The following is a 24,177-nucleotide window of genomic DNA, read 5'->3' as shown; positions in this document are numbered from 1 at the left end:
TTGTGTCAGCTCTCATACTGTAAACAAGTGTCCTTTTGGGAATCTATTTAATTTCCATTTCTATTTTGCATCTTTGCACTTTTTGTTAGTAATTTCACTGTTTAAAGTGGTTCCCAAGCATAGATAGGAATTGCTCTCTAGCATTTTAAAGCATAAGAAGGCTGTGACTTGCTTTACTGAGAAAATATGTGTGTTAGATTAGCTCCCTTCAGGCTTGAATTATAGTACTGTTGGCCACGTATTCAGTGTTAATGGATCAATATATATTAAGAAAGATGTCTGTAAACAATATATATGAAATAAGATGTTTGTAAACATAAACAATGTTATGTATTGATCAGTTGATGAAAATGTTGTAATGAGAGGCTCACAGGAACCTAATTCAATTTCCCCTAGGAGCAATGGTTCAGTATTTGCTAATTCAGTGTTAGAGAATAATTTTTAGAACATAACTACTGTAAATAATGAAAATCAACTATAGATTCTTTTCAGGGGAAAAGTGGTAAACTTTTCTGAATGGTTATATGAGATTTGTAATCTAATCAGTACCTCTATCATCAGAAAGCATAAAATCAATCTGCCTCAATTTCATCAAAAAATATTACTTGGTGAACTGTACTTTCTCCCAATCATAAACATATTATTCACATGGTTATTGTTTCAGTGTGCTTTTATTTTCCGAGGCAACAAATCATCTCCATTATCAACAAGGTAACAGCTAAGAAAAAGTTGACAATAAACAATAAAATCCTGAAATCGCCAGGGCTCTGTTTCTTATATCAATTACTTAATAGTTTTTTTCCACTGAATATCTATCTGTTCATTACTACTGTATTGCTAAAACATAAGTGAAGCCTTAACCTGACTGCCTTTTTAGAGAAGAAATTCTAGATATGAAGGTTATCATGATCTTCACATTTAAAATTCAAAACCATATGCTGAAGATAAAATACCAAAAAGATACAAAACATTCAACTATGCTGCCAACACAAGACTCTACCAAAAGAGTAAGATAGCAAAGATAAAATTGTGAATATAAGGTTTTACAGACTCTTGTAAAGAGAAAAGAAAAGCAACTTATAATTAAATACGAGAGAGGACTACAAAGATGAAATAAGAATTGGTAATGTGGAACACACAAACCAAATAACTTATTATTTATGCCATTACCTAAGTTGTTCTGCTCATCTCTTTCCCTTATTCTAATGCTCAGTATTACTTTTTGTATCGTTTTCATCAACACTTAGAAACATGTTTCTTTTCTTCCAGTGATGCTCTATGGTTTTCAAAATTCCATGAAAGCTGTATTTTCTAATAGCTATACGATGAGGAAGAGGGGATAAAGCAAATATGAGGGTAAGCATTATTTAGATAGAACCACTCAAGGCAATCTCAGAAGTGGATAGATGTTCTACACAGCCAAACAGATGAATGCTATCTAATCTATTTTAACTGCATTATATTAGTAAAAATGTTTAAAGCTACAATATCAGAAAAAAATGATGTATGATCTTTTTTGTCTATGTTACACTAAATACAAGAAGGGCAAAATAAACTAAACAGATATCTAGAAAGAACTGAAAGAAATGGAGAGAGGTAAGTCCTCTATGTATTCATCCCTGAGAATTTTTCAGGTCTTCATTGGGGAATCTGTTTTCAAATTGAGTCCTAAATAGGATGGACTTTAAAAGTTCCCATTTAGATACATCACTGTGAATTTTTAGGAGACTAATGATAAAGATCCTGAAAGCTGCCAAAAAGCAAATAATAAATGCGCAAAAAACAAGAATTAGGCGTCTCAAACAACATCTGATGATAGAAAATAAGGTGGTCATTCCTTCCAAGTTCTAAGGAAGTATAATTTTCATCCTAGAAATCTGTATCCATCAAAGCCTTCAATCACATATGAGAGGAAAATTAAAAAGCATTGCAAACATGCAAAAACTCAGATAATTTACCACCAAAATACCCGTTCTTAGAAAGTTACTTAAGGAGGTGCTCTAGAGAAAATCAGAATAAGAAAAAAAGAAATTAAAATCGACGGGTTCAGAAAACAAGCCTCAAATCAAAAGAACAAAGAGAAGGTCCCAGTTGACAGCAGTGCAGTAAGATTACAGAACATTGATTTCAAATTGCAGGAACACAGAAAACTCCAGTGGGGTGCTCCCCAGGCATAAAGTGGAGAAAGAGATACATTAGGAAGGAAAGGAAATAAATAAAATGTAAGATAAAGTTCACAGTGCAAGAAAAACAATAAAATGAGAAACTCCAAGATATTTCAAAAATTTTTGTGGAAAAAATGTAATTTAAACCTAGATTAATTGCTCCAAATTAGAACACAATTGATATTGAAGAAAAGTTGAATGTATTCTGAGGAATAGAAATACTCAGTAAGATGAAAAATATTAGGGATATCATGAAGGCATTTATGCCTTTTCCCAACATGGAAAAAGCTATCAATCGGGGATTTCATTAAAATATTATGCACACACACCCATGCATATACATGCATGCATGCACACTTATATGTGCGTGTGTATATGATTTATTATTTTAAAAATGGTTTTAAATAATCTATTGTAAGTAATAAAGAAAATGTATTTAAAGCATATGAAGAAATAAGTCAAGAAATAATTACAAGGTCAACCACAAAAGGACAGTGCTATCTCAATATGTCAGTTGTTCAGGAGGATCAAGAGAAGCCAATCTAGTTTGCACAAGGAAGATGAATAAAGTCTCTTGAAAGACTAGAATACATGAATTAGATATATGATAGTAAGAACTTAAAAATATTTTAAAACCACATAATGTATAATAACATTTGGAAATTTCAAGTATACAGGAAAAAATAGATAAAAATGGAAAATCTAATCATAGCATGGTACTTGGCTCTGCATTGAATAATAGTCATCTAGCTATATATAGATGTGTAAACAATACTTATTGATTTTTCCATTTTTAAAGTAAATGACATCTAAAATACATGTATATAGGACCAATTAATTATAAATACAAAGTAGAATATAGATGTTCTGAATCTTGACTCACCAATGTCATCAATTCATAAAGTAAGAAGTTGAAAGACAATATTTCTAATTGTCAAAATAAGAAATATAGTTTCAAGTATATTATTAGAAATTATAGAAATTATAATGAAAATAGAGCAATATAAAATTAACAATAGAATTATGTTATTAATATAGAATTAACCACTAGAAGAATTGGCAGAGGCAAGTTCTTTTGCATTCTGTCTTCTTCTGTTAGTGGAAATTTTAAACATTTGCAGATATATCAGAGGGGAGAACATTCCAAAAATAAACAAAAATTGCACATTTTTGAAACAGTACCTTTTAAAAAGTCATATACAAAATTGAAAGAAAAAAAAATAAGCCATGGCAAAGAATTAAATACGTTTTGATTAGCAAAGGGGTACCATATATTATAGGCATTATTAATATTCACCAATACACAGTTCTATTCTGGACACAAGGATGATTAGTCTCCAACCCCTTGAAGTTGGGCATTTCATGGGAATAGTTCTAATCAATGACATCCAAGCTGATGCGGCATGGTTCTTGCCTCGGCAGAAGCATTAAATTGCTAGATGTGCAACTCTCTAGTCCCATCTTCCTCTGCCATAGTCGTCTTGAATAAACAACTCATACAATTCAATAGGAAAAACTACCGCAATGACAATAAAAATTGGGCAAAAGACTTTAATAAACTGTTTATGAAAGAAGAAACATAAGTGTGCAATAATAAATATGAAAAACTATTTTATATAACAAAAAATATTTTTAGGTATCATTTAGGTAAGAATTTTAAAAATTGTAACAATGATGCACAGGGTATGAAAGACTAGACTTTTCATAGACTATTGATGGGATTATAGTCTGGATTGGATTTCCTTAGCATATATCAGAAATTGATTTACTTGACTAAACGCATCATGGCCTTTAATCCAGTAATTATACTTCAGTCATCAGAAATGGTGAAAAATACATATGCAAAAGAAATTTCATTTGCAGCAGTGTTTTGTAATGGATAAAAGAGGAATTTTTAAAAACTTGTAAAAATGGAAAAGAAATGATTGGTGTGAATATTATGAAGCTATGAAGTTTACAAATGGCTTTAATGCAGTTCTGCTCATGTAAATTTATTTCTTTCAAAAAGGCAAATTTTTTTCTATCAAAGAAAAGATACATTAAAATATAAGCAGATGAGTAGAGTCTTGCAGATTAAACAAAAGATATTGCTTTAAATTATACTGAAAGTTAAAATCTTTCCACTTTAATGCTCATGGAAAGCCAATGGGTCTTCAAGGTCTTTGCTCATCTTTTGCCCCTATCAATAAGCCCACATTAAGTTCATAGTTCCACAAAATAAAGTGGTTAAAGATTTATAAATTTCCCTGACGGTTGGCCAAAAATACAAAGTTTATGACATGCACCATAAGGCAGGCTGAAAGTATATCTTGATGCAAGTAACTTTCTAGAATTTTATTTAGTATTCCAGTTTAAATCAAATTTATATTATAAATAGCTTGATATTTGGCTTTAGGTAGAGCACATAACTGATTCTTAAGACAAACCGGGGATGAAACTAAATACAGTGTTAGTTAATGAAGCCATAGTAACTGAGTTCCTTCACCTTTCTTTATTGCATATAGATTGCGGTCTTTAGTTTTAACACTCTATTTGTGAACACATATGGATTGTTACACTGAATTAACTTCAAAGTGATATTCAAGAACCAAGACATAATCATAACCCATTACTTAAATCTTGATATAGGTTAAGAAATATGCAAAACGAGTAGTCCATTTAAGTGATATTACTGCTATGACACAAGCCAAAAAAACATAATAACATCCTTTATTTATCCCTCTGGGCTCAGTTAATGTTCAAAATCTGACATCCTCTTTTATTGATCTGAGACCCCAGAAACACAAAAGCACAATTTATGATAACAACACTGCTCAGGAAACAAATGCCTTGCATGACTTTACATCTCTTTGCTTGTAATACAGTTTTAATCTTCTTTATTTCACACTCTGGGTAAATTCCCTATTTGTTTGTAACTCCTTGAGGAATTATTTACTTAAGAAAAAAATCTGGGCCAAGTGCAGTGGCTCACACCTATAGTCCCAGCACTTTGGAAGGCCAAGATGGAAGGATTGCTTGAGCCCAGGAGTTTGAGACTAGCCTGGTCCACACAGTCAGACTATTTTTAAAAATTAACCAGGCAGTGGCATGTGCCTGTAGTCCCAGCTACTCAGGAGGCTGAGGCAGAAGAATAACCTGAGCTCAGGAGTTTGCGGTTACAGTGAGCCATGATCATGCCACTGCACTCCAGCCTGGGTGGATGACAGAGTGAGACTTTCAAAATTTAAAAAAGAAAAAAAAAACTTATGCATTTCAAATCAATGAAGTAAAAATTCATGTTTATATACGTTGTGACAATTGGCTAACCTTACGAAGGAAAAATAAAACGGGATTCTCTAGGTTTTGTTAATCACATAAAGCCAGATGATTCAATGATTTATCTGGAAACATAATACCAAAATATGATGGTATTAAAGCACAGGCAGTTTTTTTTAAAAAATAAACTAGGGTGGGAAATGTTTTTCTGAGCAAGGCACAAAATTCCTGAGGAAATTAAGCAAACAATTTCTAAATTTTATTAAATAAAATTTAAGAATATGTGTATTCATAAAAATCATGAACTGAAATTGTCATTCCAAAAACTGATAAACAGGTTAAAAAGACACAAAGCTGGGTAAAACAGCTGAAACACGTCACAAGTGTGCTACTTTAATGTATGTATCAAATAATAAGTAGACTCACCCATAAATAGACCAACAATCCAAAAGAAAATCGCGCAAAGGAATGAACAGGTGTGTTTATGTGCACACACATACATAGAAATACAAATAACGTCTTACCATAGTAAATGTAAACAATAAGATACCAAGAGCAAAGCTTTAAAAAATTTAACCTGGTGATATTAGGCAGAAACAAACATACTCATACACTCTAGGTAGGGTTGTAAATTGATATGCCTTTTTTGTATATCCAGCAAAGTTTTAAATGCAAACACTTTTTGCCAACAAGTTATTCCACTCATAGCAAACTATTCTACAAACCCACTTGGACATATTATTAAAAGAAACAGCAAAAATGAGAACAATCATCAACAAAAAGGCCACATAACAACAGAATACCATGCAATAACTAGAAAAAAAGAAGAGGAAAATCTCTGCACATAAAAGCAGAACTCCGATTTATGTTAAGAAGAAAACAATCAAGATAAAGAACAGTGTATATTATGCTACCATTTCTGGAAACCATCAATGGTGATTATCTCAGAGACATAGAATTGAGGTGAAAGAAGACAATATTTATTATATCCCCGTGTGTAGTGTTTTTTTTAAATTACCATATGCATGATTATTTTCATCACAATTTTTAAGCTTCAAAATATAAAGACCACAAGAAGCTAAATTAAAATTTTCTGCATGTTTTACATTCCAAATCATCCATAGTACCAAAATGCTATTGTAAGCAACTATTTTAATTCTATTAGATAATTTTTGTTACATGTTAAAGCTGCATCTTTTTTCAGATAATCATGATTTTCTACCTGAAATTCTCAAACCACTACAATAACCAAGGTTTAAATTATATAAAATCTGTTTTAACAAGAGACACTAGCAAGGTGTTAGTGTCTCTTAGATTATTCAAAATAGCTATGTGCATTGACATTTTAAAGTATTTTGTAAAACTTGCTATTTAAAACTTGCAACTAGCTTCTTCAGTAACAACCTAAAATAGTATTTATTATAATTAATTAGTTAATCCACATAATTTATGTAAACATCACCCAGCAATTTATGTAGTCTATGCCAGTTTAAACTGATTTGAAGAGATTGTGGCAATGAAAGAAAAAAATCATATGCAAAATAAAATATAAATTTTCATCTCCAAATATGATGCGAAAAATTGAAACTGTTTTTAACAGATCTGCAATTGGCAGGCATTATTAGTCTGTTAACAGCAGTAGTACTCATTTGGCTACCCAAGTTTTCAGCAATATATTCTAAATCAGTATTTAAGATGATGGCTTTTCACCTTCCATTGAGAATCTTTTTTATGTTTTCTTTATAATTTTTTGAATTACCATTTCTGCTTTTAAGATAATTTAAAATCTAGGCCCAACGTATAGGATAATATTTATAAATGATCTAGAAATAATGTCTATTACCGAGACTAATGTAATCATAAAATCATCTAGCTAACCTAGATTAACAACTTCTACTTTTGCCACAAAGAAAAGATTTTGAACCCATAAAAAATGTTCAATACAAAAGCCTTATCTTGTTCTTTGTCACCTCAGACAATAACAGATTGGTACAGAGCAGGTATCTACTGAAAGTTTAAGAAAGGAAGAAAAGAAAGAAGAAAATCTTGTGATAGGTTTTTGGTGCATACAAACAAGGTAGATAAAAGCACTTTAAAGATAAGTATTTAGCTTTTATCCAGTGTATTCTACCTCCAGCCCAAATCCAAAGTCATGGATATAACTGTTTTGTAAATATACAGATTTGCTTTAAAAGAGTAATTTTGACCAAAGGTCTTATGATCCTACATTGAAGAGTTCATATGGCTGCTGTTACTGCAATATAAGGCAACATAAGAAGAATAAGAGTCAATTCAGAATAAGGTAGTGAATATTTTATGAACTACACAAGGCTCATATGTAGGAAGTCCTTATTTTTACTCATTGTCAGTAAGTAAAAATCTTCCCCCAACCACCCCGCACAACTGCACATCTCTCTGCTCCCTAAGAGAAATAATCTCTGACCAAGTAATTATTTGAAAATGTTTCAAACCTTCCAGACCTTTCAGCAGACTAGAAACAGGCAAAAGAGCCTCCTTATACTGTGCTGGGGAATAAACTTGTGAAAAAGATGACAGTGACCTAGACAACCAGCAGCAAGATGCATAAAACTGATCCTCATGGAAGAAGTCACAATGAACCTGTTCCAAGTTTAATAAGGTCCTATTCGTGGGAAACATCTACCATCATTTTTATTGCACAAATGTATCAGTGGTGGAATTGGTAACTGAATAGTATCAGATATCCACACTAAATGTTAACCATCATCTACATTTTTTAAATTATGCATGATTTCGTTCTTGTTATTTATCCATTGAATTTGGTGGGGGGAGGGTTTGTGGATCAAGAACACATCAAAATTCTTGTAAAATGTACATGTTCACTAGTATTCTAAAAATGATAATAAAGTAAAATCCTAGCCTCTATTTTCAGCTTGAATGGTTGTATTATATTAAAGAAGTTTATTATTTTGAAAATTACATAGAGAAAACTATTAGCTACCTTCCCTTCCATGCACCTATAAGCACGGAGCTAAGTATATCTGACCAATATATACTCAGGGGAATTGGAATCACTGAAATTAGCAATATTAATCACTATATTATATAGAGCAGTTACTATCATTTAAACCTGACAATTACATCATGAGGCAGGCATTATAATGACCCCCATTTTACAGAGGAGAAAACAAGACTAGAAAGTTTAGCTGATTAATACAAAGTCATAGCACTAGTAAATAGTGAAGCCATAATTTTAATTCATGTCTGTTTATTCAAATATACTAGCTATGTTGCCAACTGAGACCAGCAGAGGCTCTGGTTTAGGAAGTAGCCAACTTGTTTTGTAGCCAAAAGCTTCTCCACAAATTTATAGCAGCTAAGAACAAATCACATAAATTTCTGTTTTGTTTTCTGTAAATGGGTATAATAACAATTCCACTTATGCTACCGAGCTTTACAGAGCGACAGTGAGGATCAACCAGATATGAAAGTGTTTCAGAAAGAAAAAAATTATACATAAAGCTATAAAATATCTAAGCTTTCTCAAGGCAGCACCTTCCTCCATTGCTTTGAGCATGGGGTTTAGGTTTTATATCAGTAAAGGGCTGATATAAAGGGAGGAAAGAAATACTGGGAACGTTTCTGACAAATTAATCTAAGCATTTATTTTCTCATATAATGCCTCCAATAATATTATCAGATATGACAAGGAAACTGAGCCTTATTCTATAAAGAGAAAAAAACACATGCTGTATCATAAAGTTACTAATTATATTCAAACCTATTTTTGCCTAATTCCAAAGCCTATGCTCTCTTGGCTGCTTTTCATTTAAATAAATTTAATTTAATTAATTACATAAAATAAAACATTAGGAATCTATAATGTGCTCAGTTCCATTAAATATTGAGATATTTTAAATATGTGCTTGAAATATCTACTAAAAATATGAGAGTTTGAAATTGTTCAACATCCTAAAATGTAAGTGACATGCAATAAAGGGGAAGATTGAATTCAAAGTACTACTCGAGTTACACCTCAGGTTTTAAAAATCATTCTCGTCCTATAGTGCACCAAATATATCTTTCAGTGACTTATGTGATTTATTTTGTTAGTCTCTTCTTTGTCACCAAAAGGCATTATGTCCTGCCCAGGTATACAAACAGGAGGAAAAGATTCCAGCAAGAAAGTTAGAAGTGCATTTTTCTTTGTCTTCTGCCTCTAATAGCAAGTACTCATCAAAACAATCCAAAAATTCTAATACAGGAAGTAATAATAAAATATTGCTAATTTTATGTACTTGTGCCAAACACAGCTCATAGTGTTCTATGACTAATGCATATCTCGCAAACAATCCTATAACGTCTGATTCCCTTTTACAGAGGTAGAAACTGAGATGTAGACTAAGAAACTTGTCCAATGTCATACATCTAGTACAAGGACTAGAATTTGGTTCCAAGTGCAGATGCTTAACCCATGCTATTCTGTATCCCAAGACACCCAGGCTACAAACTACAACGAATCAATTTTTTTTAATCTTCGCAGATGAAAAACTTGTCTTCATCATTAAGATGACAACCCTGAACTTGTGTGTGCTCTGAAATATAAAGATGAGGATTTTATGGTCCTTCCCTCCAAAGAATAAACTATATACAGAGCTTCCTCGTATCCCTTTCTGAATTGTTGCCTGTGTTCTCAAAATTTCCTTTCTGTATGTAAATTAGTAATAATAGCATAAACTAGTAAAAACTAAAAACCTGGTAAAAAATATAAAAGTAAAATTATAAATGATGAAAGTGCTTGAAAATTATAAAGCCAAAATTCTCCCATTTCATGCACAGATTAAAAGCAAGATAGAAATTCTTCAATTTCTCACAAACAGCAGATAACACATGAATAAAGATAAAAATCATGACATGATTTGAAATGTACTTCTCAAGAAAACCTAGCAAAGCACACACACCCTTATAGAGAGCTCCACTTCCAGATCTTTCTCTGCCAGACTTGCAATGATGAGAGATGCTTCACTCCCATGCTGTAGAAATGTGGGAGCTATTTCTGTGCTACCTGGATCAGTGAACACAGGCAGCCCCTTAAATATATGTAATTCATAATAGCTAACATAAAGCCCTAAAGGAATATGTTTTCAATTTTCCAAATTAGCATCACTAAAGTGTGTATGACAATATTTTCAAATATATAGACCAAACTAATTATTGCATATGTTATGGTCCTTATTTTTCAGAATAAAACTACTCACTGTGTTCCGTATTTTAGTCTTAAATTGTCCTTTGAATAACTTTTGAATAGTTAGCCTGAATGACAAAATATTACATATCATTTGAGAATTATTATTAAATATTCTTCCAAGACATACTAATACTTTTTAAACACATGTGGAATTGTGAAAAATAATTTAAATCCAAAATGTTTTTATTTTTAAAACACTAAAAATATTTTAATTTTTTAAAAAAAATATCTTCAACTTAGGTGTTAAGGAAATAGAAATATAATACCAGTATAATATAAAATAAGAGACAAACCTTTCTCTGTTCTACTAAGATGAGTCCCGTCAGCAATTATCAAGAATTGCTACATTTCAGTTACCTCAAGCAACAGACAACTTTACTATGACACATTCCATGCTCCCTATAAAATGCAAAGTCTAGTCGTACATTCCATATTGTATATTTTTACCTATAAAATCTTTCAAACCTTTTCAGTCAGTATTTTACCTCATAATTTTCAAAGATGGCTTTTTTTGCCAGCCCAGAATAATAAAGCACCTTAAATTTGTGTTTTTGCCTCAGAGAAATGCATATTGTTAGCCGAGGATGGTTGCTCATGCCTGTAATCTCAGTGCTTTGGGAGGCCAAGGTGACAGGATCGTTTAAGGCCAGGAGTTCAAGAGCAGCCTGATCAACATGGTGACAACCCGTCTGCAAAAATAAAAAATAAAATTGTGACCAGGCTTGGTGGCTCACGTCTGTAATCCCAGCACTTTGGGAGGCCGAGGTGGGCGGATTGCCTGAGATCAGGAGTTCGTGACAGGCCTAGGCAACACGGTGAAACCCCATCTCTACTAAAATACAAAAAATTAGCCAGGCGTGGCGGTGTGCACCTGTAGTCCCAGCTACTGGGGAGGCTGACGCAGGAAAACTGCTTGAACCCAGAGGCGGAGGTTGCAGTGGGCCGAGACTGCAACACTACACTCTATCCTGGGTGACAGAGCGAGACTCCATCTCAGAAAAATAAAAAATAAAAATAAAAAATAAAATTAGCTCAGCGTGATGGCATGGACCTGTAGTCCCAGCTACTTAGGAGGCTGAGGCAGGAGAATTGCTTGAGCCCAAGAGCTCAAGACTGAAGCGAGCTGTGATAGCTCTACTGCACTCCAGCCTGGGGAACAGAGCGAGACCCTTTCTCTAAGAAATAAAATAAAATAAAATAAAAGGAAAAAAATCAAAACCAAATGCATAGTGCCTCCTTTCTTTCATGTCTCCCTCTAGAAATAATAACTAGCTTCCATTATTTGACAAAATTAAAATTATTATAAGAATTCACTGTTCTATAGTAGCTCAAGGTTAATATAGAAGATTGACCACAGACATGCAAACTAAGCAGACAACAAATGAAAGAGATGCTTAAACAAAAAAAAAAAGGAAGAAAGGAAGCAGAAAGGGACGGATGGAGGGAGGGAAGAAGGAAGGAAGGAAAGAAAGAAGGAAGGAAGGAAGGAAGGAAGGAAGGAAGGAAGGAAGGAAGGAAGGAAAGAAGGAAGGAAGGAAGGAATTAATTTCGAGTTGCAAATTCTTACAGCCCTGCCAAGTACACCAAGTTATGCTGCCTCTTAGAGTTTTTCCCTTTTTCTCCACAGCTTCCCCTCCATCACTTTTAAGAAATATAGTAATTTCAATCTACAATAAGGAAAAAAAATATTTTCCCTTACCCTGAAACTATTTGTTTGAACATGCCCACTCTATCCTTTTATTCATGCACAATAAATAATATATATAAACAAATTGTTGACATATTCTTACTGCAATATCTTGAATACTGATGCTAGAGAAATTGTAAAATGAATGCTAAATCTGAAACAGAACGGTATTTTGATACAGAGAATTTTAGCTGCAAAGGGTTTATGAGCTGAGGAAACTTTTCTTATATCAAGTTATTTAACTTGAGTTTCCATTAAATTTATGCTGAAGTTAGATATTATTAATTTAGGTCATATTCTATTCTTGTAGGGATAAAGAATCAGGTAATATTCTACTATGCTTTAACAAGCATAGAATATACTTAGTTTATAAAAACACATTTCAGTCATTTCTATCAGTAAGTTGGGTACTTAGAAAGATTAGACTAAAAATATTTACACTGCAGGAGTACCTTCTCAGGTTCACTGAAATTCATCAGCGTGAAAGTATTAGAGAACTATAACAAGTAAACATCATAGTATTTATCATGTGAAATCAATTTACATGAAGGGAAAATAAACTTCATAGAAATAAAATACCCTATTGAAAGTATTTTAGAAGAACTAAAATTTAGGCCATTTCACAATTCAACCCAGTTTGTGTTTATATTTGAAATACTGAAACAATCAGGAAAAAATGTAAGTATTAACATAACCATAAATATATAAAATTATGAAGTAAAATTCTGAAGAAAAATCCAAATAGTAAAACTATAAACATTACATATGTCATTTGTTTGAGAAACATGGATACAAAAATGTAAATAATCTAAGAAGATAGCTACTCACCAATTCCCTTTCTATAAGGAACCTGGTATCTCCTAAATTTATTTGTTCTATTCAGCTGAAGATACCAATAACTTTCAAGACTCTGTTGTGCTTTTTTGAGACAACTTTTTGCCCTGTCACCCAGGCTGGAGTAGTATCAAGCACTTTGGATGATTTTCCCAGTAATATGATAATGTGTGAAAAATTAAACATATAATAACAAGGTGTTTCACCCAAGAAAATTATCCACAGAATGAAAATAAGACAAAACAAAATCATTAGAAAACAAACCCGAAACATAAACTGCAGGCCCAAAAAAGAAAAAATAAGGATACGCGTACAAAATAATGGCACAAATTAATGCAAATAGAGCAATTGGTCCACAAAGAGAAACTATGTCCAGAAACTTCTCTTCCTAGATACGATCTAAAACATAAAAATAATACTTTTTGTGATTCTGTACATTTTTAAAATTAATTAAAGGAATTGATATAGAAAATTGTAGTATAAAATATCCTGGTTGGGGGCAGGGAGGGAGTTACTAAAACAATTCTGTGTCCATTCAAGGACACATTTTTGGAACATCTAAAACCAAAATTGAAGCTTGGCAGACCCATAACGGTCAGGGGCCTTATAAGGGCATCTCCTGTTCTACCCACTTGTAACAAGGTTCTTGCTTTTGGGTTTTTTTTTGGTGGGGGGAGGTGGGTGGTCATTCTTTTTTCCTACTTTTTTTCTTTTTTTTGAGACGGAATCTTGCCATCTCCAAGGCTGGAGTGCAGTGGTGCTATCTCGGCTCACTGCAACATCTCTCTCATGGGTTCAACCGATCCCACTGCCTCAGCCTCCTGAGTAGCTGGGACGACAGATGGGTGCCACCACGCTCGGCTACTTCTTGTACTTTTAGTAGAGACAAGATTTCGCCATGTTGGCCAGCCTGGTCTTGAACTCCTGACCTCAGGTGATCCACCTGCCTCGGCCACCCAAAGTGCTGGGATTACAGGCATGAGCCACTGAGCCGGGCTGCAACATGGTTTTTGCATCATCCTAACAGTTAGCATTTATAAATCCTCTTCAACGTGTATATTGTACATATATTCAGCATATCATTTTAACATACATCAATATAGCTTTAGAGATAAAAATAACAACTTTGACAATATCTAGGTTGTAGATGAAAGTGAAAAATATACTACACCTCTGTCTAAATAGGATTCAAGGAAGGTACAAAGTAAATTGTGTATTCTGAAATCCATATGTATAGCAAATACAAAATTCTAACTTCAAAAATTATAATGTTATGATAAGAACATCTACTGTAAAATTAAATGTGGTGAATAGGTAAATAACTATTAAGTGAGTCAGTGCACTGGGAACTGAGCTAGACTTCGTGAAGAACACACAGTTAACAGCAGCAAGGGCCTGTCTTCAACAAGCCCACATTTTACATTCTCCTTGTTAATTTTAAAATGTTTTCATTCTATAAGTTAAAATTATCAAAGATGACAAAATACTTTTAAATTGAATAGCACTGAAAAATAATAGGTGTTAGACATCTTATGAACAGCATTGTAAGAATCACATTCCTTTTTTTCCAAACTAGTAAAACCTGATTTGATAGACATTTTGATGTTTGAACATTTTCAAATCATGTGTGATTTTCTAATTTTAACATTGAATTCAGCAACTTATTTTCCTGTTGTACTGAAGAGACACAGTCATACAAGAGATTTGGCAATTATGTAGATCTTTGGAGAAAACCTGAGAAATTTTTATTTAAAATTGCTATAATAATAAAAGAGCAAACACTTAATGAAATCTGGGTTATCTTCAGTACAATCTACTGTAAAAAGAAAGGAAATATAATCTACCCAGCTGCCATTAACATTTCAATCAAATATTTACATCAAATACAAGATTTTAGCTCTGAATGAATGCACTCTCTGCTCACATAAGAAAATGTTTAAAGGACAGTTCTCTATCTCAATTTAGACTTTATTTCTTGTAATAGCATTTGCTCTGCAGATTAAGTACTTCTATTGACTTTTTTATGAAAAGAGAAGGAAGAGAGAAAAAACACATATTCTCTGAAAACTTGATTATATAGCAAAATACTGAAATAACTCAAAAACAACTGCTCTTTTCCAGCCTTCCTTAAAATTTTCAAGGTTCCAAGAAGTTTGAAAGTTTGCTAAGTGTTATTGGAAGAGATTATGAGAAAACTTGAGATCTGGGCATGAATCAGCATCCACTTGTCATAATGTCTCAGTACAATGTCCCTAGCACTTTAAAGGCTTGATGTGAAATGAAAATACCCCATCCTTCTTGAGCCAGCAGGTTGAAGTCTGCAAGACTTTCAAACAGAAATAGCACAGCATAAGAATAAATTTTTACTAATTTAGCTTCTATAGTTTCATAAGGTAATTTTTATTTCAATACTTAGTTTCTCTCATCTCAAAATAGAATATTTCAACCAATGCCATTCTTTGATTTCTACTTAATACGCACTCATTTTCTTGAAATTCTTCAGTAATAAGTGAAGTATGAAATTTTAACTGAAAATACTTCAATAACAGATTAATTATTCTGACATACAAAGAGGCATTTCCTCAAAATCTGCAATTGAATGTAACTGAATATTTACAGCACCAGCTTTTACGGTATTGTGTCCCTGGCACATGTGTTCATGGTTTGTCATCATTGCTTAAGAAAGTCCAACTTGAGTCTAGTTTTATGAAAGTTTTGCATATATTAAAGTCAGTAACTCTAGGTGTTAGTAAATACCTCAACAAACATGACAAAACAGGATCGTGTAGCCAATCTGTAACTATTTACACTCTATAATTGTAACTATAAATACATACACACAGAAGTCCATTCATCTAAGTGCAATAAAGTCTTAGCAAACATCAGTTAATTTTATGAACACAGATACAAAATCTCAGGATTTTGTGACTAAAATTTAATAATAAATACAGCTCAAGAGTGATAGCTGGGGAATCGAGATTAAAAATGTTGAAAAAATATAATTTTAGAATTCTCTCTCCTCCAAGAGCATTTACAATCTATTCTGTTTCTAACAGTCTTTATCTTCTGAAACATAAAATATAGGGCAACCTATTTTTAAAAGGCAATGAAAGTTATTTTTAAGACAGCATTTTGAATAATTTTCTTCAAATTAGATGTCATTTATTTTTTTCAATCTATCTAAATAAATTCAGGTACAATGTTTTAAAAGGCATTCGGTGTGCGCAACAGTTTTATGAAACAACAATATTTTCTCCAACATCTCCATCTGCTGGCTTGGAGAAAAAGTAGATTTTTATTTGCTGTTTCCTTCAATTTAATATTTTTATAATTTATTTTGTTGCATGGAATTGAAATATAAAACTATTAAATCATCTTTAACTAGACTAATAACTATTTGTAAAATTCAGTCTTCAAAAGAAATAGAAAGGGAAGGTTCTGGGGAGTAAATTCAATATTTAATACTTTTAATTTTCAAACCCTGTAGAATCAAGTACTCAGGTTTATAGCCCTTTTACACAGTTTTATTTTAAGCAAGCTTTACCAGTTAGCATAGCATCAAAGTTTACTAAAATCTTTTACAATGTAAAAATACTCAGTATTTTCCTAAAATTTGCTATTGATTTTCTTAGTTAACTACATACAATATGTGGTGTATATATATTAATATGAAAGTTACAATTTTCACAAAAAGGCAGATTTTTTTAGTTGCTGTATTAAACTGCTTGTGTTTAAGAACTACTGGAATACCCTCATATCCTCATACTAAAGTTCCTAGACAAGACCACAGCTACCAATGCACACTAAAGGCATGAAGGCCTACAAGGTTTTGGAAACTATTCAAAAGAGCCTAGAGGGAAAAGGTTAGGAAAAAAAAAAAAGTTAACATGAAAAAAAGCAGTCATTTATCCTCTGACACCTTGAAGACACTCACTAAACATTTATTGAATGAATGATTGGATTCCTAGGACCCATCCCTGGTTTCAACTGCTGAACACATCAGATACTAATCTCAGATATTTTTCTGCTTTTATGCTTTGTATTTTTAATAATGAAGGCTTACGTTTGAACAACCTTCAGGAAAAAAAATCTTAGCTCTCTTTTCAGCTAAGAAGACAGGGAGGGAGGAAAGGAAAAAATGAGTGAGGGGAGAGAGGAAAAGAAAAAGGGAATGATGGAGAAAAAATGAAAGAAACTGAAAATCTGTCTTACTGCCTCAGGTACCCATGGAAACAAATGGAACAAAATAGGTACTTTCATTATCCCACTGTGATTGTGAAAGGGAAGGATGTGGGAGCTCAGTAAGATGCACACAATCATTTTACCCAGTTCAGAATAGAATGACTTCATTTTCTTTGTATAACCTTAAACCATTCAGTGGATCTCCCTGGATCCTTATATCAACGTCCACTTCAACATTTCCAAATAATTTCCTCCATCTCAGGAATAAAATTAAATTAGTAAACTAATAACTTTTCCCTTTTGAAGTTGTATTACTAAGGTATAAAAATCCACTTTTTTAATACGTAAATTTAGCTCTGTGGGATTTTTATGATTGGAAGAGCAAGCTATTTCAAGAGCATTGCAAGATGATACCTATCATCTAATAATGTCATTAGATAGCAAAATTCCTGAGATTTCTAGAGGAAATGGGAAAAAGATGTTTAGATCTTAGCTGTCAATGTATTTAATGCTGTTGCTTCCACTGTATAAAGGAAAGAATCACAGACTTCCCTGAATAAAAAGGCAAGAAAACAAAGGATAAGCATTGGAGAAAAATCTTAAGCAGGATTTAAACGATCAAGACCCATGTTGACAAATTTAACACTGGAGATTTTCATCCATTTCTTGACTTTGTGATTGTAGTTTACATAAGCATCTTTCCCTTTCCCTCTCTCTCATTCTGTCTCAAAAGAGTTAAACTAAGTTTACATTTTCTATTGTCCATAGCACAAAAACCAAAAAAAAAAAAAAGGGATACAAATTCTCTATTTCATTTTGCAATCTCTAAATTTTGAAATGTCTCAGAGAATAAAGAAACGGAGTCACAAACACGTTAAGTGATTTGCCCAGTCAATGAGTTAATGTCAGCTCCAGAAATTTCTATCCAATGAGCCTCTCTTCTGTCACAGTACCCCCCTAGTTCTTTTTAGCAAACAGTAAGATTACTTATAACATGGGAGTTGCAAATGTCATGTTTTTGAATTCTCATGTTGTCATCTTTAAAATGTGTTCAGTTCCTGAAAATAATTTGTTTTACTATCCTACTATAATAATCCATGCAGGGGTAATTTTAGTCTCTGGAAATGTGAACATATTTATTTTAGCTTCACTTCCTGAGGAGGGGAAAAAACTGTGCAAATGAAGACTTGATTATTCCCGCTTCTCAGAACTATGGACAAATTAAATTGTGTGGTAATTTTTTAAAAGAAGTCCACATGTTGATTACATGAATGTGTTCACTCTGCAAATATATGAATTTACATATGTGTTTAATATATACACATATTCTGGCTATATATTTTATTTCAGAAAAATGTATATTTAAAATTTCAAAAATATTGAGAATGAGTATCTAAACCTAATAACCTAATCACAGTCTTTTATCTTTATAAAGCCCCAATACAGTAGTTTAGCATTTGTTGAAATCAAGGAATATTCATTTTGTCAATGGACATATGTTATTTTTGCAGAAAGTTCTTCTCATTATTTTCACCAATGAGTGAACTTGGCAATCATTGACTGTTTTCAAAAAGTACAGCTGTCAATACTTTCACTTCACATTTAAAACCTATGTCCTTCCTATACCCACAGCCGTTCCTTAGGAGTCATTACTTTTCAAAGCATTTTCACATAAGTATGCAATTACACACAGTTAGATACTCAGAACAGTTGCATGACAAACTTGTAATTCAGGAAAAATTGGAACTTACTGATATCAAATGAATAGTCTAAATCTGTTAGGTAAATAGGTCAAATACAGAAGTCTTCAAATTTTAATTAAGTTGATTTCTTTGTATGTCATGTACTAAAATTTTCTGAGATATTCTATTATGGACGTTTTTCAAAGCTGCAAATCCACTTTAATTCTCCTCTTCTCTCTCTCGTTCTGTACCCCCACACCCGCCCTTCTTTCCTTTCTTACTTGGCACCAACATTTGAAGAAAATATATAGCAGTGAAACCTTGTTAAATAGATCCATTATAAACAATTAAATCCTAAATTACCACACAATGCCCCTATTCTATCAGTCTAAGACAATTGTTTCTTCATTCGTCCGGGTGACAGTAGTTGCAAGAGTTGATGATGGGCCCAATATGATAATCAAGCTAAATCACGGAATATATGACTAAAGCTTAAAATGGGGAGGAGGGATGGCAACCAGTTGTTTGTGTGACGTGGGAAAACTGCAGTTGGGCTTTTCCTGTGGTAATTTTCCCCAAGCTCTGTAGCCAAAGTGGGAAGTGAGCCATCCGCAGATCTCCCCCAGATTGTTATCTATGAAATAAAGACTGCGAATATTAGAGCAGGGAAGAAACACCTCAGGGCAGTCGGCAGGAAATGATGGCAGCTGCTGGGAAGAGGGCAGGAAGGCACAGTGGCCGCGACTGCCTGCCCACGCCTGCGCGGGGGAGCGAGCGCGGGGACCGGAGCCCTCTGGCCTCCACACCAATCCTTTTAGATCCCTAATTGTTCGGTTTCTAGTACTTTATCTGAACCCATCATAGAGCTTCCCAGCGAGTCCCTGAGCACTGCGCGGAGTGAGAGGGCTAATATGGAGCATTGCAAAGACTAAAATGGCTGATCAGCGACTTCTCCAGATTTTCAAACTCGGCCAGATCCCACGGCTTCCCAGTCCTTTTCCCCGGCTGCCTGTGCTGGAGCCCCGCTACCTGAGAACAAAGCGCGCCGGGCTGGCAAGCTGACCGCGGCGCCCCTGGCGGCCTCGCCCCCTCCAACTTAAGCGGAAGCGCAACTGAGCAGGAGAAATTGACAGCGCTCCCCCTTTCCACCGCCTCCCCGCCCCACCCCCACGCCACCCGGCCGGTCTGAGCCTGCGTCAGCCCCGCTCCTCGCCCCTCGGGTGGGCGTTATGTAACAGCCCCGATCCCAACTCCGGAACCATTTCAACAACTTGTCCCAAAGAGGAGAACGTGGAGCTCGCGAGGACCGTAGGGTGAGCCCAGCCGGTGCTGCGGATGTAAACTGGGGGCAGCGGGCGCGAGCTGCAGCTGCTGGGGCAGGAGGCCACTGGGCTCCGGCAGTCCCTCGTGGGATTTGTCCAACAGCCCGACTGCGCGCCCTGGGGAACAACGTGTTCTCTGTGGGCAGGGTGCCAACAGGCGCTCGATGGGGAGCGAGGTGGGAGGGCTTCTCCTGAAGCACTCAAGATGAGCGAAAACCCCTTGAACCCAAGGAAGCCGCCCTCCCTGGCTCCAACCCTCACCCCGGCTCCCTAATGCGCACACTCTTGACGTCCTTTCCCTCTCTCTTCAGCCCCCTCCAGCCAGCGGGGGTCCCTGAGATTACAGCCACCTTCTGTCTACACCGTCACACGCACGCGCGTGTGCAGTCACTCACACCCACACACTGACACACAGAAACGCACACACACCACCTCAGAAACGCACACACACACTCACACTCGCTGGCCTTCCGCGTGCAGCACCCGAAAGGCATGAATATTCATTACTTACAAGCATTAGTGACTGCGAAGCTGTTTGCCACCTCCAAATTGTCGATGTGGGGTGTCAGTCTGAACTCCGAAGTGGAAAACTGAACCATCCCTACTCGAAATGCACTGTATTCTTGATCGGCGCCCCTAGGAAATAGCCCCCCTGCAAAGAACAAACAGCAAGCAAGAGAACACTGTCAGTGCCCGGGAGGGAAAGGAGGGGCGCGCGCTAGCGCCCAACAGTCCAAGAGTCTCTTATTCACGCCAATAGGCCGAATAAACACACCTACGGACTCGGACAGCGGGGGTGGAATATCCAAAAGGTAGCCAAGGGGTCAAGACCCAGATGAGAGTCTGAAGGCGAGGTAGGTGGCCAGAAACCTTCACCTTTCCATATAATCACAAGCTTTGCATTCAGACCCCAAGAAAATCTGAGCAAACTGGAAAATGTCGCTAAGGCAGAATTAATAAAATTTGGGGATCCGAAATGAGAGGACCTTTTCTTCTATTGTATCAAAGGCATAGTCTTTTCCTTTTGCTTCATCCTAAGAAAAACATGTATATTCTAGGTAGTTTAAATCTGGAATGCAGTCAAGGTATGACATAAGTCTACATGACATGAATTAATTTGTACACTGTGAACAAAGATTACCACCAAATTATGCACAATTCAAAAGCATAGCACAAAGGGTACCTACCTATCTGTATGCTGTTAGAAGAGACACCAAAAATCAGTCCCCATAAAACAGGAGAAAGGAGGACAGAAATATGCATAATCTTTTGCATTTCCAAGAAAAGTAGAGCATCCACAATATACCCCTTTTTTTTTTCCTTTTCCTCCTCTTCCTTCTTTGGCTGTTTTCCTCTGCAAATTAGATCCTCTGCATTTTGAGACAGCAATTTAGCACCAAGCTGCTAAAACCTGAAGTGGAGGCAGAAGAATCCCTATTTCCCAGGTCCTGCTGGTGGCTGCTGATGCCCTGCGCCCTGTCCCCGCTCCAGAAGTCCGGAGGACTGGCTGAATGCAGTTTTCAGCGGAGCTGCCGCTGTGGTCCCAGTGTCTCGGAATATTCAGCACCCTCCCATGCACTCACACACACTCACCCTCTCGCGCGCTCTCTTCTCCCTCTCTCCTCTCTCACTCACGCGCGCGCGCGCACACACACACACACACACACACACACGCACACACACAGGCAAGTCACAGAGAGGGGCAGGCAGTCCCGGGCGCGCGTGCGCGACTCGCGGCAGGAGGCGGGCGCGCGCGCCCCCTCCCCCGCACGGCGCCCGGCACCCCGCACCGCCGTGGACGCGTCGCGTGCGCGGCGCTGGGAAAGCACAGCTCGGGGCCCGTAGCCGCTGTCCCTCCGCGAGACCTCGGGTCTCTGGGGCTGTCGCGCCCACCGCGCGCCTCGGCCTTTCAGCACCGAGGACAGCGCCTCGCTCCCCGCCCGGAGCTACCTTCGTGCGGCTGTTGCAGCTGCTGCGGAGATGCTCCAACCTGGACCAAATGCAGCACAGCTGATCTCAGGCTGCTGTGTAGAAGCCGAATTGCTAATTGTTGGCGGCGAAGCGTCCTCTCACCAGGCCCTGCTGTCTTACGTTACAAATAATTTTGATTTTTATCTTCCATCGCCTGTGAAAACCCATTTAGCAATACAGAAGCCCTGTCATCCTCCTCACCTGACCCAGCCGAAAGCAAACAAGCAAGCAAAGCACCGTGGAGGAAATATTCCAAAATTGTGCACTTGGGCTTCATGGGATGTAGCCAGGACCCAGGGAGAACCCCAAGTTATATCTTTAAATGCTTAAGCCGCACAAGACATCAAGATGGAATCTTTTAAATATTTTGCACGAAAATCCCATCTTAAGAGTATATTACATTGGGCTGTGATACTGACTCGCCTAGTTACAGAGCGCACGGGTCTTTCTCGCAGCTTTCACTGCAATCCCTCCCGTTGTAGAGTCATATAGACTTGGTTTCCTAGAAGCCCTTGCTTTATGCAGATTGAAAGCAAGAGACTCTGGTTTAAGGAAAGGCTATTAGAGGAAAGTGATTAGAAGATGAAGCTAGTGTAGGAATGCCACAGAGATGCAGATTCTTTCCCAGAGACTTACTTAGAAATCTGTTTCCCCATCGCGTTTTGGCCCTGGGTTTCGAAAAATCACTGCCTAAAGAAAGTAAGCCACCACGCTCTACTGAACACGCGGGCCACTGGGAAAGAAATATGAGGTTAGATATTAAAAGTTTGAAGGGAGAGAATTGATGGCGAGATGGATGACTGGACCTCCCGTGTGAAATTTATGTTCTTCATGGTGCTTTTTCCAAGCTCATTCCTGGGAACCTGCTCTGACAATTCCCTCTGCGGACTCAGAAAAGCCCCACCAAGTTGCATGTCTTTAGTGGTTTAAACAAACAAAGAAAGATTGAGAACAAGGAACTGTTTCCAGAAAGAGGGAGACTGGAGCTTACAGTACTAAAAAGAGAACTGCTAGTATTCCAAAATGCCATGAGTCTATCAGGCTGCCTTCTTGTGCTTGCAGCTTCGTTGCTGACTGGATTATCTTATGCTTGCTTCTTAATCACATTGGCCTCAACTTCCCCATTTTAAAAATGATGATGAGCAAAGTGGCTTCTATGGCTCTTGGATCCTATATTGCTGTCATTTCAAATTATAACCTTTCCCTCTTTTTGATGTAGTCCTAAACCATGAAGTGAGAATAGCTGTAATCTATTATTAAGCTTATAAACTATAGGCTAAAATATCTCTTAATTTTATGCCTTAGAATTTTATTAGTATGTTATAAGTACTCCACACTGTGTACAAAGCAGGTCTTCTAAATAAAAATGCATTTAACCTTTAAAAAATTGAATAATAAAAATAGTATATAAAATTAATTAAAATTACAATAAATCGATAAAAAATAAAAAGTGAGATATAACTTACATATATTCAAAATTGCAACATAAAGAATAAATAAATCATACATATTTAATCATTATTTGTGATGTAAGGTATAAAAAATGATTGGAAATTATTCCCTATTTAAAATTTTTAATGTAAAAGCACTAATAACAGAACAGAGCAAAATTTAAAATACCTCTGTAGTTATTTTCTTTTTTTCTCGATTCACTTGTTTCCACAGGAAAACTTTAATTTCATAGAAAGTAACTTAGAATTAAAGAGAGCGAGGACAGAGAGAGAGGAAGCTTCAATATGAAAAAAATTTGATGTTTAAAATGTGAGTTCAGGTGAATTGAATTTTAAAAAATAAGAATGTTTTCAAACTATTTTCATCTTAACCTATTTCAAAGTCAAGGGCAGATATGAAC

General features: G+C 35.7%; 1 protein-coding gene across 5 annotated transcripts in view; it reads right to left on the bottom strand.

The window, feature by feature from the left end:
• GRIA2 (glutamate ionotropic receptor AMPA type subunit 2) overlaps window positions 1–22,058 on the bottom strand; it is a 146,804-nt gene extending 124,746 nt beyond the window's left edge. For 2 of the 5 annotated variants that reach the window (XR_008678770.2, XM_019025664.4), the window contains exons 1-2: window positions 21,542–22,058; window positions 20,866–21,006 (exon numbers count right to left, since the gene is read on the bottom strand). Coding sequence is in view for 4 of the 5 variants with exons in the window: in XM_019025664.4 (XP_018881209.1) it covers window positions 20,866–21,006; window positions 21,542–21,629 (229 nt within the window). In the remaining variant the exon portion in view is untranslated. The remainder of the gene's footprint in view (window positions 1–20,865; window positions 21,007–21,541) is intronic. The other 3 variants (XM_004040560.5, XM_004040559.5, XM_055384066.2) reach the window with 3 other exon arrangements.
• Window positions 22,059–24,177: the final 2,119 nt, after the last annotated feature.

Source organism: Gorilla gorilla, chromosome 3 (assembly GCF_029281585.2).
Source record: "Gorilla gorilla gorilla isolate KB3781 chromosome 3, NHGRI_mGorGor1-v2.1_pri, whole genome shotgun sequence".
Classification (NCBI taxonomy): domain Eukaryota; kingdom Metazoa; phylum Chordata; class Mammalia; order Primates; family Hominidae; genus Gorilla; species Gorilla gorilla.
This window is presented reverse-complemented; position numbering and strand designations above follow the sequence as displayed.